Source organism: Lolium rigidum, chromosome 3 (assembly GCF_022539505.1).
Source record: "Lolium rigidum isolate FL_2022 chromosome 3, APGP_CSIRO_Lrig_0.1, whole genome shotgun sequence".
Lineage (NCBI taxonomy): Eukaryota > Viridiplantae > Streptophyta > Magnoliopsida > Poales > Poaceae > Lolium > Lolium rigidum.
In genome coordinates, this window is record NC_061510.1 from 344,842,637 (window position 1) to 344,859,498 (window position 16,862).

General features: G+C 41.6%; 1 protein-coding gene across 1 annotated transcript; it reads left to right on the forward strand.

The window, feature by feature from the left end:
* The first annotated feature begins 7,827 nt into the window (after window positions 1–7,827).
* LOC124703986 (oxysterol-binding protein-related protein 1C-like) lies at window positions 7,828–16,578 on the forward strand. Its single transcript, XM_047236219.1, has 10 exons — window positions 7,828–8,388; window positions 8,473–8,838; window positions 9,757–9,856; window positions 10,952–11,391; window positions 11,504–11,659; window positions 12,629–12,796; window positions 12,867–13,007; window positions 14,439–14,669; window positions 14,783–14,896; window positions 16,083–16,578. The coding sequence occupies exons 1-10, from the start codon at window positions 7,843–7,845 to the stop codon at window positions 16,251–16,253; spliced, it is 2,433 nt and encodes an 810-aa protein (XP_047092175.1). The 5' UTR covers window positions 7,828–7,842; the 3' UTR covers window positions 16,254–16,578.
* The last annotated feature ends 284 nt before the right edge of the window (window positions 16,579–16,862 follow it).

Sequence of the window (16,862 nt, forward strand, 5' to 3'; positions counted from 1 at the left end):
CAATGCGGAGGAGCGCTTCTTCGCCGATAGTTACGAGGCGTGGACGCACTTCTTCAGGTAGAGGTACGAATGCGAGCCCGTCCAGTACGACGGGTCTCCTCCTCCTCCCGCTAGGAACAACGTCGTCGGCCGCCGCCGCTGGTGGAGCGCGCCTGGCCGCACCCTCGAGAATGTGCTCGTGCACATCGAGGGTGGGAACTTCCCCGTTCTGGGTATGCCGCCGCCGGTGGCGGCTACCGTGTCGCGCCGGTACGGTAGCTCCTGGACGCCGAGGAGGATGGCGTCGTCCTCCTCCTCGTCTAGGCCGAGGTCGGCGTCTAGGTCCGGCGGATCGGCTCCTCCACCGGCGACACCGCCATTCGTCAAGAAGGAGCCGGCGTCTCCACCGCCGACCAGAGGGCGCAGCAGCGGCACCCTCGTCATCCGCGACCATCCTTCCTCTCCCTCGCGCGGCCGCCAGAGGAAGTCGTCGAAGAAGGAGGCCGCCACGAACCAGCTCGCCGAGGAGGAGGCCAAGCGCCGAGGACGCCGCGGTGGCGGAGGCGGTCGCCAGGTCGCTCAACGACCTGGTCCCCACCGACAACGCGCTCCCCATCGACGCCACGCTCGACTGGTCCAGACGGGACTGGGAGCGGCAGGAGATGGAGCAGCAGCGTCGCCTGCTGGACCTGGCTGCCGCGCGGCAACACACCGTCCACGCCGCCGCAACGAACGTCGCGCCCAGGCCCGTGCCGCTGATCAAGCTCGAGGAGAGCAGCGACGACGAGCTCTACCGGCCGATGCCGCCACGCGCCTGGCCAGGTTTCTAGCCGCTGGTACGAGGCGCCGCCACCCGAGGACACCGGCAACTCGAGCGACGACGACGACGACGGCGACTACACGGCCTTCTACCGCCATTTCGGCATGTAGAACGCCATTATTAGTTTTAGTTTATGTTTCCATCTGGCTGAATTCAAATATATGTGCAAATTCGGCCTATATATGTACGAACTCGCCTATATATGTTAAATATCTTTAAATTTCGCTTATGTTTGAACGAATTTCGCCTTGTTTTGTCTGAATTCGTTATTTTTTTACCAAAACTTTTCATCCATCTTGAGCTTGCCATTGAGGAAATGGGTCTCCACATATCAAAAAATACATCCATCCGACGCTAAATAGCGCCGAATTTCGAACTTGGAGCCCAACGGCTGGAGATGCTCTTATGATGGGGAAGAGGGGTTGCGGAGGGTCCAACAGAACGTCGGTCAAAGTTTAGGTACTGTTTGCATGTATCGCCGCCGCCGGTGACCAATTATTGATCCTGCTAGTTATGCTTTGCTCAAACGGGAAAACGTGGAGAAAAATGGCATGTGTGCAGTAGTTCAATACTACCAGAAAGAACCTTTTCGTTCTGGCTAGGAGTCATTTTCAAGGGCCATGCGACTGGTACTCGTCATTTTCTATCCCCGGTGTTGATGCTACCCTGTCATCTACTACAACTTTGCAAATTTGGGGTTGTTCAATGTTCATCCAATATTCTCTGTTTGTGAAGTAAATGTAACGGGAGAGCAGTCCGCTATTCCGCGGTCGCCTAAGTGCGACATCTTAACTGATAAAGGCCGGCGCACGCTGACCGTAAACTTATGGTTGTGCAAGCATGCTAAGACAATACTTACTCCGATAAGTATCTCATTTTTATCTAGATATGGATGTATCTACATTCATTTTAGCTAGAGATACATGTGTATCTAGATGAAGTTGAGACACTTATTTTTGGATGGAGGGAGTTTCTTTAAAAAAATAGTCCATTTGCCCCCTTACCCGAAAACCATATAAGAGCAGGTCTAACAGATCCCGTAAAAGGGGCAAACCCGTATAATAACCGCCGATTTGAGGGTTTCGGCTCTACCCGGCCGTCTAGCAGACCCCGTAAAACAAGCCCCCGTATCGATTTTTTACAGTTTTGGCTACGGGGCGGAAGGCTGAATACAGGGCCAACCCCTCATCCCATTTCACTATGGCGCGCGGACATTTCAGAAATCCCAACCGTTTTCCCCGCGCCGCCGCCATAGCCACCCGCGCGCCGCCGCTGAAAACAGAATATTCCATAGGATTCTGTTTTACGGGGCGGGGATACGGGGTCTGCTAGCTCGGACGAGTTTTTGGCCAGCGAAAAGTGAATACAGGGCCCTCTACTCGTGTTTTAAGGGGTAGAAAAATAAGGGATCTGTTAGACATGCTCTAAGCCTAACCATTATCACTAAAATGAGATTTGTACGGTACATTAGCTTTGTGTGTAGGAGTTTACTACCAAAAAGGAACTTCTTGTTCTGGCTGGGAGTCATTTTCAAGGGCTATGGGCCTGGTACTTGTCATTTTCTATCTCCAGATCATCTGCTTCCTTCCATTTCATAAAGGATGTCTTAGATTTATCGTCCAAACGGACGTAGAACGTTGCAGTTTTTTCATCCAAATACTCCTAATTTGCGAAATAAATTAAATGATAGAAAAAACTAAATATCACAATAAAATGCACATAAGTTCAGCTAGAAAGCAAACATGGATTAGTTTCTCGTTTGAAGCAAAACAAGAGGCCAGTCTGCTATTTCTCGGTCGCCCAAGTGTGATATCTTAATTGATAAAGGCCGGAAAACTCTAATTGTAAATCAATTGGTGCATACAAATGCTAAGATAAAAATAAAAGAAAATCCATTTTGGCCCTTTACTTCAATTCTATATAAGCCGAACCATTATTATCACTCAAATGTCATACACATTTGATTCCTTGTTCGAATCAATACGATATGACCAATGACATGAAGGACGTTTTGCACGGTGGCAACCTAGTTGTGTGAACACGTAAGAAAGCCACGAGAAAAGAAACCATATATTATGTAAACATGAAAATTTCTAAATTTTTAAACAAAGGAGAACATTAGGAAAATGTAAATTTTAATAATTGAAACAATAAATAAGTTGGGAGCGTCTAGTGCCTAGTCTCGATCAGACTTAACTTTAGTCTCTACCATACGGCGTTTCAACCCATGTACAATTCCAAGGCCAACATGAATCATGACTCAAATACAACAGTTTGAGCAAACTTTTTCCGTTACAAGTCGTGAGCAAACAAGAAAATCCGAGTTTCTGGCCAGCACGAATCACAATGCAACCCAGTCCTTTGTCATCATTTGACCAAGAAGTAGCAAAACAAAATTATGTTGTACTATGAAATCATAGAATCATTCATGAAAACACTAATATAAACATGTATACAAAACTGAATACATTCATAAGTATTCTAGCAGAAACCAAAGTTCTTGTATTCTATAATTACTATACATTTTTTACTTTTCTACTTTATTTTAAAGATACTATGGATTTCACAATATTTTTGTAGAACATTATTGGTTGCCATTTTTAGAAAGATTTGTTTTCATATTTGTGATGATTAGGTTCACAATGTGCGGAGTGGAACTATGTCATACAATTGATCATGTCATTTTAACTAGGTAAAAGGACAAAATATACCTTGTATTGAATGCTTAATGTCAAAGTTGTCTAATATGGAAGCCTAGATAGCAAAGTAAAACTCAACTAGAAATCTTGAACACAATATACTTTTTTGGTATCTATCAAGATTTTCTTAGATAAACAATGTCTACTCGTGATCATGGACTGGGAAATAATTTTTTTGAGATAACTTTGAAATAGAGGGTCCCTTTCCTTAGCCGAGTTTTACTCATTAATTGTATGCTTGTTAGGGGTATACAAGGAGTTTGGGATTTCTTTCATTCAAATTAAAATCAATGGAACTTTCGGAGAATTGGATCCTTACTAATTTTTCATGTGTCAACTTTTTTGATTCACATGTTTCGAATTGTTACATTTTCCCAGTTGATTCTTTTATGTTCGTATTTTGAAGGAAATATCCACCAATTCAACATCTCGGTGCAATTAATTTGGTATCTTGTGGTGTGTCAAACACTCTTTTTGTGCCAGTGCTTTATTTTTCAAAATCCTAAAAAATTCAGCGAGACGTGACATTCTAATCTTTCGGTTTCCTATTGATTATGTCATTTCAGAAATCCCACAAATAAAATAATTCATTACTTTTATACATGTCCATTGATATTTACATTTTCCATATTATAATGTAACTTGTTTATAGGTGCAAATAGGCCAAACGATATGCACCAACTAGACTCATATCTCCCATACCCTTTTTATTATATTACGCATTTCGATATAATTTTTACTACTAACTTGTTCAACAAAATATGAGATATATGGCACACAAATTATACCATTGAATATATATTTCATATTTTATTGATTGAAATTATATTTATTTCTCGAAATGCGTAATAAAAATAAGAGCTCTAAATTTGCAATGTTTTTTTTCCAAGAGCTTGCATGTCATTTCATTAATGTCAAATTTCCAATGTTCATGCATGGACGACGTGCACAACCATGTCGTGCCATTTCTTCCAACGAAAGGTTCAGACTAACACCGGCTCGATGCAGATCCATCCTAGAAGTAGTTAATACCTCACGTCGGCTGGACCAGACGGAGACGTTCGAATTCTACCACGTGCATGCAACACGCCGGTGTCAATTTGAGTGCCCACAACGTGCGTTACGTTACGCCCGGATCTCAGCCGTCGTGGCCTGCGTTGACAGTGGCGCTAACGTCTAGTACGTGTACGCACATGCAAGTATACGTGAGACAGAAGTTCATACTCCAGCCTCAAGGCGCGTTGGACGTGCCATGCTCGAAGGCGTCGAGCATATCTCCCCCGATTTCAAAACAATTGAAGTTTTATATGGTTTTAAGTGAAACTATCTCAATTTTAATCAAATTTTAGATACTACTATATCAATATCTAAAACATCAATTTTATTCTGCTTCATTAGATTATTACGAAATATGTGTTTCTGCTATAAAGATTTAACTTTATGGATATTACTGTATTTTTATATAAACTAAATTGGGTGAACTTAGTAAGGTTTGATTTAAAATAAATCTAGAACTTCGAATTAATGTATATAAACACATGCTAGAATTTGAGCTGAGTGGCACGCTCGGTCGCTAGTGAACTTAGCTAGTTCATATTCAAATATGCATTAAATTTTATTACTCGTGAATTAGTTCATGTAACTCGTGATAATGCACAAATTAGTAGCTGATCTACTTGACTCATTAAACTCACTTTTTAACAAGCTCGATTAGAACTCAACTCAACTTGTTAGTCAATGAATTCAAGCATAGTAGAGTCAAGTAGGAAAATATGATGCTATGAGCCTGATGATCTATCCTCCAATGTAAAGGCCCTAGCTTGCATAGAGGGCTAAAAGGCAATCGTAACCTTTGCAGCTGATCCTTTTACCCTTAAAAGCGATAACTCAATATCCTTTCAGGGGCTAAAGTCCAAGAGCACTGGCAGATCATCTATATCGATGATCATGGCAAAAAAATATGAACAAGATTGATTATATGTGACGGATTCACAAACTCAAGTAAGGTGAGAAAGATACACGAAGATGGCGTATGGCGAGAGATATACAATCGATCTAATCCATAAATGAACTCATAACCACTCTATCTAGTATGTTTTTTGTGTGTGAATTCTCCTACAATTCTTGAAACATAAAGCTTTGCACCATGAAAATTTGGTAGGTTGACAAGACGACTATACTTCTCAGAGGATTTTGAAAATGATCATCCATGTACAATAATTCGAAACCAATCTTGATGAACTCCAAACATAAACTTGAAACGGGAGCTACGATTGCTGGTAGTTAGAATGTATCATGCGAGTGGAATCACCTCCTCGATGCAAACCCTTTTCATCTAGACATCATCATGGATCGAAGCATTGATGAAGAGATCATGAGAGCCCAAGGTGAGGTAGATACACGAAGGAGCACGGAACTCACCATTTGCATTGCCATGCATGGGAGTGACTCGCTTGAGGTCCCCCCTAGAATATGACCAAGGGGTGTTTTGAAGCAATGTTCATGCCTAGCCCATCACTCACACATGCAACCATCACACGAAGAGTGCTAAGGCAACCTTGGTTGACCTCCATGCATGCCACCTAATACGCCATGCTTCTATGTTTAGTTCTAATGTTTTCTCACTAAATATTAAATAAAAAATAATATACATATTTTTTTGGGTGGTAACATTACGAAGGAATATGAATTTATTCATATTGTTAGATTGAACACATGTCTTTATCGAATCTCTGTCCATGAAAGGGATCCTTTATATTTTCTTGGCTAGATTATGAAAGATATATTGGGTTTCAACGATGCACATGTCTTAGAGTGACCCTGTAACTATGTCCCCATTTCGCTAAAGAACAACGGCCATACCGAAAGATTTTGTTCGTAATTATCTTATGCTTTTTTCATGGTTTGACCACATGTCTTGGCTATTTGTGCCTTGTATCTTTGACAAAGTTTGAACATTACATGATATGTGTATATCATTCATGTCTCCACCGGTTTAGTAAAATTCTAGATCCTTCATTGTCGTATTGTCTACTTCAACTCGTTGCTACCTCAATATGCTGGCCACCACTCATTGTTTAGTTGCTTTCGAGTGTTCCTTTAATTGCCATACGGAACAAATTGAAATTATCATAATGACTTGGGTATTCTCACTTATTCGAAAAGTATAAGTCGTACTCCTATGTAATTTATGCTGAGTTATCTTTCATAGAATCTGACCAAACTTGTAACTTTTTTTTACCACCCGCAGTACCTTATAAATATACTACTATATATACTCTATGAATAAGGGAGTAGTAGCTCATTATCGTCTCACGATTACTTAATTGGTTCACATCGGTTGACATTGTTTCGAGACTTATGGACACAAAGTCAAAACATACAAAATGCTTCTTGTGTAGCATTCATATATCTCCCTGGTTTAGTCAAGTTCTAGATCCTTCATTGGCAGATTGTACACTTCAATGGGTTGCTACCTCAATACGCCACTCATTGTTTAGTTGCTTTCGAGTATCCCTTTAGTTGCATATAAAACAAATTGAAATTCTCATCATGAGTTGGATGTTCTCACTCATTATGTAAGTTGCTCCGAGTTATCTTTCATAGAATCTAACCAAACTTAATGGACTTTTTTTTACCACCTACAATACCTTTTAAACAATATATATTATAGTATGAATGAGGGAGTAGTAGCTCATTATTTTCTACTTAATCGGTTGACATTGTTTTGAGACTTCTGCAGAGAATGTCAAACACATACTAAATGCGTCTTGCGTGGTAGTAAGATATACAAACCAAAAAAACACAACAAAAAATACCAACATAAAAGACATAGTTAACAAAAACTACTCTATAATATCTTAACATAAAAAATACTGTGCCAATGCAGCAATGCTAGTATTTTGGATAAGCCAACGGAGACCAAAATGGCACTCAAGGCAAAAGGATAAAAAGAGATGCCACCGTGGGCATCTGCCACGTATCTCCGCTTCTCCGTCTTCCTGAACGACTCGTGATCAGATCGCCAGTCGGTCGTGGGCTCACGGCTCCGTCGTCGTCGTCCCACCCACCGGCGACTGCGAGCGAGTCGTGCCAAGCAAAGAAGAAGGCCCCAAGTACCGCCGGAGCAGCCGTTTTACCCCACTCCTTCCCGCATTTAAACCCCCCTCACCCACCTCCCCCCCCATAAAATGCGCCCGTTCCCAGCGCACCCATAAAAACAAAATTAAACCTAACATACTAGTATTAGTAGATACTATCCGCTTCCCCCGGGCCGCCCGCCCGCCTCCTCGCCGGCAAGCGCGGCCAGCGCACGCACGCGCTCGCCCCGATCCGGACCGCCACATGCACCCATTCTGCTGCGTGCCGCCCGTCTCCGTCTCCCCCGCCGCCTCCTCCTCCGCCACGGCGGCGGCCGAGACCTCCGCGGCGGCGGGTCTCCCCGCCGCGATGCCGCCGCCGCCCCCGCCACCGTCGATGCCCACGCCGCGCAGCAGCTCCACCGCCACCCCCGGCGAGCGCCGCGTGCGCCTCTCGGGAGCCAGCGTCGTCGGCGGCGGCGGGTCCACCTCGCCGCCCGAGGGCGTGAAGCTGAACGAGATCGTCGGCGGCGGCATCTCCGGGGTCCTCTACAAGTGGGTCAACTACGGCCGCGGCTGGCGCCCGCGCTGGTTCGCGCTCAGCGACGGCGTGCTCTCCTACTACAAGATCCACGGGCCCGACCGCATCCTCCTCTCGCGCGACACCGACCGCGCCGCCAAGGTCATCGGCGAGGACTCCCTCCGCCGCCTCGCCCGCCCCTCCACCTCCTCCTCCTCCTCCTCCTCCGCCCCCCACTCCAACGGCCACCACAACCCGCCCCGCAAGCCCCTCGGCGAAATCCACCTCAAGGTCCTCACCCGCTCCCTTCCCCGTACGTGATCCGCAGATCCATTTCGCTCCCCGTATCTGACCCTGGAACGGGTTCCCGTGCAGGTCTCGACCGTCAGGGAGAGCAGATCGGACGACAGGCGCTTCTCGATCTTCTCGGGGACCAAGCGGCTGCACCTGCGCGCGGAGACGCGGGAGGACCGGGCCGTCTGGCTGGAGGCGCTGCGCGCCACCAAGGAGATGTTCCCCAGGATGTCCACCAGCGAGATGGTCGGGCCGGGGGACACCGCCGCGGCCGCGGCCGTCTCCACCGAGCGCCTCAGGCAGCGCCTGCAGCAGGAAGGGGTCGGCGAGGCGGCCATTGCCGACAGCGAGAGGATCGTGCGTGCCGAGTTCGAGGCCCTGCATAAGCAGCTCGTGCTCCTCAAGCAGAAACAGGCACTGCTCCTTGACACCCTACGCCATCTAGAGGTATTGTTGACATTTTGCTCGTAGTACTTGGCTTCAAACAGAATTTGATTGCGCATTCAGGAATGGTTTCCATCCATTGCCGTGATGTTCCATTTGGTAGTACATGGTTTGATTAATTGGTGAAACAAGTACACAGCTACTCATCTAAAAAAAAGTACATAGGCACATCGCTACTGATGAACTTTTGACGTACAGAATATTTTGGCATTTTCTGCTTTGCACATTGGAAATGCGAATTCACCGTGCTGTACTTCATTTTCTGCCCTGCTGTTTGTTTTATTTACTTTGTCAGACGTACTTGGCCTATGTAATTTAATGTGCTATCATCCAAACTGAATATTGCGATCTGTTTAATGGGTATGTATCATGTGGAAACCTGGATTGATCATTGACTGCATGGAAACTAGGTGAGAATGTTTTCATAAGTAGTCCAGAAACATGTAATGCTGGAGAAGGTGAATTCTACAGCCTTGTAAAAATTTCAAGATAAAACTCAAATCACATTTGAAAGATAGAGAAAATGCAATTACTGCATGAAAAAAGGCATATCACTATTCATGCATAATTTTTCCTGTATGTTTTTCTAATCTGGCCATCTTGAGAGTTCCAAAAACGTCCACACATGATTTGGTGCTCAATTTGGGGTTCCACATGATATCTAGTGCATGGAAATCGGGATTTAGGAAAACTACCAATACATGTTTTTCCCAAAATGCAAAATCTGAGGTTACGGAGAACCAAGTTCTCTATATCCACGAAATCCTTAGTGTATCCTAACAATGTTTTATTCTGATTTGTAGGAAACACGTTCTGTATATTCCATGTATCCAAACAACCCCTAATAATTTGTAGATCTATTCAGAATTTATGTTATCGATATCCTCTGACAAAGTGTTGTGTTCTGGTGCCTTGTTGTAGACAGAAAAGGTTGATTTGGAGAATACCCTCGTTGACGAGAGCCAAAGGCAGTCAAAAGAGTACGGCTCTGCTTCTAGACCAAGGAATGAGAAGTATAGTGGTATGAAAAGTTGAATATTAATTAAATGTTAATGCTACACATGTTATTTCTATGCGTGCACTCTTACCTTTGTGGCTGCAAATTTGTGGGTAAGACCATTATGGTTCATCCATGCTTTTGCTAAGGGATAATTTGATATTTCAGTGAGTACTGTTGGTCTGTAACTGTCTGAGTAAATGCCACTCCAAAGTGGGCATACACCATTTAAAACATAGTTGTAAGCCTGAAACTCTCGAACTTCAAAAAAATTGTGGTAGTGTGGATTCGACTGAGCATTACTGTTTGGTCTGCCGGAATGTTTCCAAACCACTGTCATGCATAAGCAGTTGCAGTATACTAGATGGACATGACATTCAAGGGATATTTTGAATCCAGAGTGGATATGAAGTTATTGATGCATGCAATCTTTTTTTTGGTGTCCCATTTTCTTGGGTGGAGTTCCTTTAATTCTTGTAGAGCAGTGTTTAAATGCACAATTCTGGTCACCACTGATCATATCGAAATATAATTGTTTTAAGTTTTTTTGGCAACTATATTTGGATTACCCTCCTATAAATGTTCAAACTCTTTTTCTGGTGTCCCATTTTCTTGGCTGGAGTTCCTTTAAGAGAAGTGCTTAAGTGCACTATTCTGGACATCACTGATCATATCAAAATAGAATTGTTTTAAGTTTATTGCCAACTATAATTGGATTACCTCCAATAAATGTTCAAAAGCTGCAATTTGTTGTATGCAAATCTGTCATTTTTGTAAGGAGCTACTTGAGTTGTAAAATTTCAGTTGATCCTTATATGTAATAATCATGGCTCGTATGAAACTCTGATAACTAGAACAGTGAATCTTGTAGTTCCCTTAGTAGAACTTTCCGAGATCAATCTAGATCTTTTCGCCCTCACCTTTTTTCTTTGATAAGTTCCTCATTGCTGCTCCTAGATACAAATATTCTGAGGCCTTGAACGCGCACATTTGTTTCTCCTGCATGCAGCTCACAGTGTTATTTTCTTCCAAACTCTGTTTCGATTGTATATCCTCAATGTTGATTCATTATTTGATGTACTTTTGTGGATAAAAGTTAATATCATCACTCTTTTTCAGAAGGAAGTGCTAGTGAATCTGATGATTATAATGAACCACAAGATCCTGCTGAAGAAGAGACAGACGAGGATGAGAACATTTATTTTGATACAACAGATTTTCTTTCGTCAAGCTCTTTTAAAAGCAGTGGATCTGATTTCCAAAGATCTGAAGCTGGTTCAGATGACGAGGATGATTATCCAATGGATGGAATTGATCCTTCCATGAAGTCTGTTGGAATTAGTTATCCATACGTAAGAAGGCGTAAGAAGCTGCCAGATCCCGTTGAGAAAGAGAAGGGTGTGAGCCTGTGGTCAATGATCAAGGACAACATAGGGAAGGATCTTACCAAAGTCTGTCTGCCTGTTTACTTCAATGAGCCTCTTTCATCATTACAAAAATGTTATGAGGATCTCGAGTATTCCTACCTTATTGATCGTGCATATGAATGGGGCAAAAGGGTATTTCTCCTTCCTCCCATTTTTCAGCTTGGTCACGGGAGCATTTTGTATGCTTTTCCCATATGAAAGATCACATTTTATGAGTCTTACATCTCTCCTGTTGAATATTCAGGGGGATAGTCTTATGAGGATTCTTAGTGTAGCAGCATTTGCTGTTTCTGGTTATGCCTCTACGGACGGAAGGAGCTGCAAGCCCTTTAATCCCCTTCTTGGTGAGACCTACGAAGCAGATTATCCAGATAAAGGCCTCCGTTTTTTCTCAGAAAAGGTTTGGTTATGAACCTCTAAAAATTCATTAATATGAAGAACGAGTTCTTAGTGTTGGTTTAACATAGTTAGTTGATCCTACCGTTCTTTTTCTCATAGTTTGCTAATTTGTTGTTGTAACTTTTTTGCGAGAAATATTTTTATACCTATAAGAATTCTTTAATACAAACCATCACCTGACTGTTCCTTACCACCAAATCTGTTTTATGTAGCATTACATGTGCCTTACCGGCATCAACTATACATTAAGATGACACGGGTTGACATACTTTTCAAATATGTATCCACTGTTTTTGCAACAGTAGCCCACTTTGCGTTTTCTGTTCGTAGATTACTGTAAGGAGTCGTTTGGAAGCCAGGCTTTCATTTCATTTGTAGCATTTTGAAATGAATACATGCATTCATTTCTTTTACATTGTAATTCCAGAAATGGACACTTGTTTGGTTGTCACAGGAATTGCAAATGACAGCATAATTCAATATTGAATTTGTAAATGGCTTCCACAAGAATTGCAAATGACAGGTCTCAGTTTGGAATTGTGTTTACCCATGGTGTCATTTTGCTGGATTTCCTAAATGAAATGATGACCCAATTCTGTGACAACCAAACAGCCCACCTATGGAATTCCAAAATGAATTCCAGAATTCCAGACCCAAATGATGGATACCAAACGACCTCTAAGTTTTTTTACTGAATATTAAATAGATGGAGCATTAGAGCAGTATTCCACAACAACAAAATACTGCTCCAACTTAATAGCTCATGATTGACCATTCTAAGGCTCTTGTGTCATCAAATAGCCTCTCATTACCATGTGGTAGATGTGGTGAGCAACTAAACAATTGTTATACAAAAAAAATAGCCTCTCATTGTAGACTCACAGATACCTGATGCTACTACAGATTTTCTTCAAGTATATTTCTATTTGTCTTTGCTCGTTGGTTCATAAAAGTACTTACCGCTTGGCAGGTCAGTCATCATCCTATGGTTGTTGCATGCCACTGTGAAGGAACTGGCTGGAGATTTTGGGCAGATAGCAACTTAAAGAGCAAGTTCTGGGGTCGATCCATTCAACTTGATCCTGTTGGTATGTTAACATTGGAGTTTGATGATGGTGAAGTTTTCCAATGGAGCAAGGTATTATGACCTAATTACCTACAGTCAGTCAAATATGTGAAATCATCTGACTGGAAATATACTATCACAGGTGACCACTTCCATTTACAATCTCATATTGGGCAAACTGTACTGTGATCACTATGGCACTATGCGCATTCAAGGCAACCGTGAATATTCATGTAAGCTGAAATTCAAGGAGCAGTCAATTATTGATCGCAACCCTCATCAGGTATTTAATAATTTGCTTGTATACTGGTTGTTCATATCTCATTGTTCTATCTATTTCTCCATTTAAGTAGCAATTTGTTTGTTGCTAAGATACACCTTTTCATCTGTTCTAGTTAAGGCAAGTGATGCATCTGTGCCTGTGGAAAGGCCTTCTTTTTTTAAAAAATATGTGTATTTATTTCCTTCCGAAAACAGTGCGTTTTCAATGCTATGTTCAAAGTTTGGGAATCCTGGCCATCATAGAATGTAACTTGAAATGGTTGAGTATCTGTGTTATAGCCTCAAAACGTTGGGAGTTATACTGCATTAGTGTCAATGCATTTCTTGAACTACCAGTGTAAGTGAGATAGCTGATATGATTGTTCTTAGCTTCCATTCTGCTGTACAAGCTTTGTGACATACACTTTCGAGAAAATAAAGCAATATTTCACACAGTAAAATTAAATGGTATTTTGGCTCATGTAAATCATCTACTGAACTCAGAGGGCCGTTTGTCCATATGGTTTTATAGAACGGTATCAGCGTAAGATAAATAAAGTGCAGGGTGGGTATTTATCTAGAAAAGGAGTACTGATGTCATTCGCGTACCACCTACTCTTTGCGAATAAAACAGAGATAACTGAAAGCATAAGGCTCACTGGCTCACATCCCAATAGACACTAATTCTGATCACACCAATCAAACATATGACACTTTATTTTCCAACATTGTTCCCATCCCTTTGATTCCATCAACCAAACAACTCTAAAGAAAGGAATGATGCTGCAAGACTGCTGTTACTGTTGTTAGGTGTGGAGCCTAAGAGGTGGCAGCTTGTATCAATGACCTAAAGATACTGAAGTCTGAAACACATTAGTACATTACTGTTCATGTAGGCGATGGCCAATGCATTCTCCTTCCTTGTGTTGGTCAGCTAGAAAATGCAGTTAGTCTACATATATTAGGTTTCCATCATGAGTTAGTTTCCCCCCTTGTTTGTTGAATATTTTAGAAATAAATTTCTGTATTAGAGATGGCAGCCCGAAAATGCGGTAGGTGCTGTCTGTAATTGAAGCAAGTTTGAATTACAAAAGTCTCCCAGCCGATGTGTATCTTCTAGCACCCCTCTTCAAGCAATTGACGTTTGTTTTCTTTCATCGTTCTGATATTTACTTTCATTGTAATATGGGTTGACAACAAGCTTTATCAGTTGAATAGTGTATGCACGTGCATCCATTAGGTGAAGAAAGTATGAAGACTCCATTTGACAACCCTTATCCTTATAAAAATAATTTGTCAATAATTTTGAAAAGACAATTGCACAATGTTTTTAGAAGGTCATGTTTTCATTCACAAAACACTAGATATTTTATGCCAGAGTACCTTACTCTGCAGTGCCATGTCTATGTACTTCTTAGATTATCTCAGCAGAGTTCAACCAACATATGTGCAGGTCCAAGGTGTTATTCAGGACCGAAGTGGTCGAACTGTTGCTACACTCTTTGGGAAGTGGGATGAAAGCATGCACTATGTGATGGGTGATTGCTTTGGAAAAGGCAAGGGATCAGAAAATTTCTCTGAGGCTCATTTGTTGTGGAAAAGGAGTAAACCGCCCAAGTTTCCCACTCGTTACAATTTGACTAGCTTTGCAATCACACTAAATGAACTTACCCCTGGATTGAAGGTATGTGTATCACTATTGCCTTCATATTGAAATTCACTCATACGGATATAGTGATATAGGCAGTACACTCGTACCATTGATCGATTTGTTTCTTCCAATCAACCTATATGCAGGAAAAACTACCACCAACAGACTCAAGATTGCGACCAGACCAGAGGTGCCTAGAGAATGGTGAATATGAAAGAGCAAATGCTGAGAAGTTGAGACTTGAGCAGAGACAACGGCAGGTTAGTTTATGACTTGAACCCATCACCTTTTTATTGTGGTAAACTATGGATAAGTCTATATAGGCTGCTTTGAATAATTTCATGTTCTCGTTCTCATATATATTCATTAGTTCAGATCAACTCTTCACGTAGTTATGTTGTGCAATTTGTGGATGGAACAAAATATGGCGTCCATGTTTGCGTAGATGGTCATGGATATGCTCACGCCAGTGACAAAATCCTTTGTGTTAGTACAAGATCCTATGCTCTTCACCACAAGGCTCCCATAGGGCTGCCAACTCGATCCTCTAAGGTAGCAGTAGAGATAACTTTTCTAAAATAGTTTGGATTAGATTGAGCTTGTTTCTATGTTACAATCCAGCAAACAAGGAAGCTGTACTGCCTTGTCCAGAAACCATCAACTACCATCTTTATTTTTCAAGGATACCCAGACTAGTCAACTGCCATCTAAAAAAAAGCAATAATTCAGAAACCTCCATTGAGATTGGCAAAGAAATATAATAATAATAATAATTCATAAGATAATAAAAAGCACAAGATCCCGTGCTGTTCTACACTTAGAGCTGGAGACGACCCTTGCACTTATTTTTTATGTTGCTCCTTAGTCTTGTTAACCTGAGGAAGTTATGAATGAGACTGCCAGTATGCCTGATTCTTGTCCTTGCAACATGTTAGAGTACATGCAATTACCATGTTGTGCACATAATCGTGGGTTGTTTATTCCTGCTCGTGTCAGCCTACTTGTGTTTGTTCACACTATGTTTTGCTTGATAGATTACAAGAAATCAGAAACATTCCATTGGCAATGAAGTCCTAATGCTGGTTTAGTCGGTGCTACACTATATTTTTTCTAAAGTATTTCGGTTAAAAGCCAACTAAAAGTTCCTCATGGACCCCGCAGTTGACCGTGAGCCATGGAAAACGGAAACTATCCAGTTCATGTCAGCCCAAAAGTTTGGCGAAGAAAAATTGGGAGACATGAGAAATAGCTGCATAAATGCACAATTGTATACTTAATAAGTTTAGTCTGCTTAAATGATTTTGGAATTGAATACTGTGATCTAATGCACAATTTTTGAGCTCAGGAAGTTTGGAAGATTAAATCAGTTGAGCTTATTTCGATTGTTGACATGATTTGCTTATTTAGTTCTTCATGAATCATGTTATGATACCAACTATGCTGCAGGCACGGAAGATGCAGGAGAGCGGGTGGAAACCTCGGTGGTTTGCGAAGGATAAAGGTACAGACACGTACCGCTACCTTGGTGGTTACTGGGAATCCAGAGAAAATAGCAGCTGGGAAGACTGCCCTGACATTTTCGGACAACTTCCTAACGATTTAATGATAACTGACTAGATTCAAGTAGGTTATAGGTCTTATGGTTCTCTGATTTCTTCTTTTGGGATCCGTTGGTTCCATATTTTAGTGGTTTATAGTAGAGCAATTAAATGACTTTTGGCCTATAAGCCAAGGCTGCCCTTCAAATACATTGTTTTGCCGTACATAATAAGAGAGTGGTTCGTCCAAAATGTCACTTCGAATCATGTTTTCTTGTGAGAATGTTACTCCCACAAGTTCAGAGTGGTGTTATATAGGCCATTTGTGTATATTTGGATATGTAACTTGCATTGAAGAGCCAAAGAATATTAAAGCATGGTGCATCCATGTTGGTTTGCCCCAATGTTTATCTGTCATTGGCAGCGATATGCTAGTTTAATTTTGCTTGGTATTGTGATTAAAAGCTTTATCAAGCTGCCATATTGATTCGGTAAATCTTTTAGTTTGTTGCCTTCTCCTTTTTGTTTCTTTTTTGTTTGATGGCGTATCTGTCTTGCTTAGTACCAAAGAAAAACATTCACTTATCTAGATTTTCTGCATATCAGTTTTTTTTAAAAAATATTATCTGTTGAAGTGGAACTTTGAAGTTTCCTTATATCTCGCATATTTAATTACAATGATTGTAGC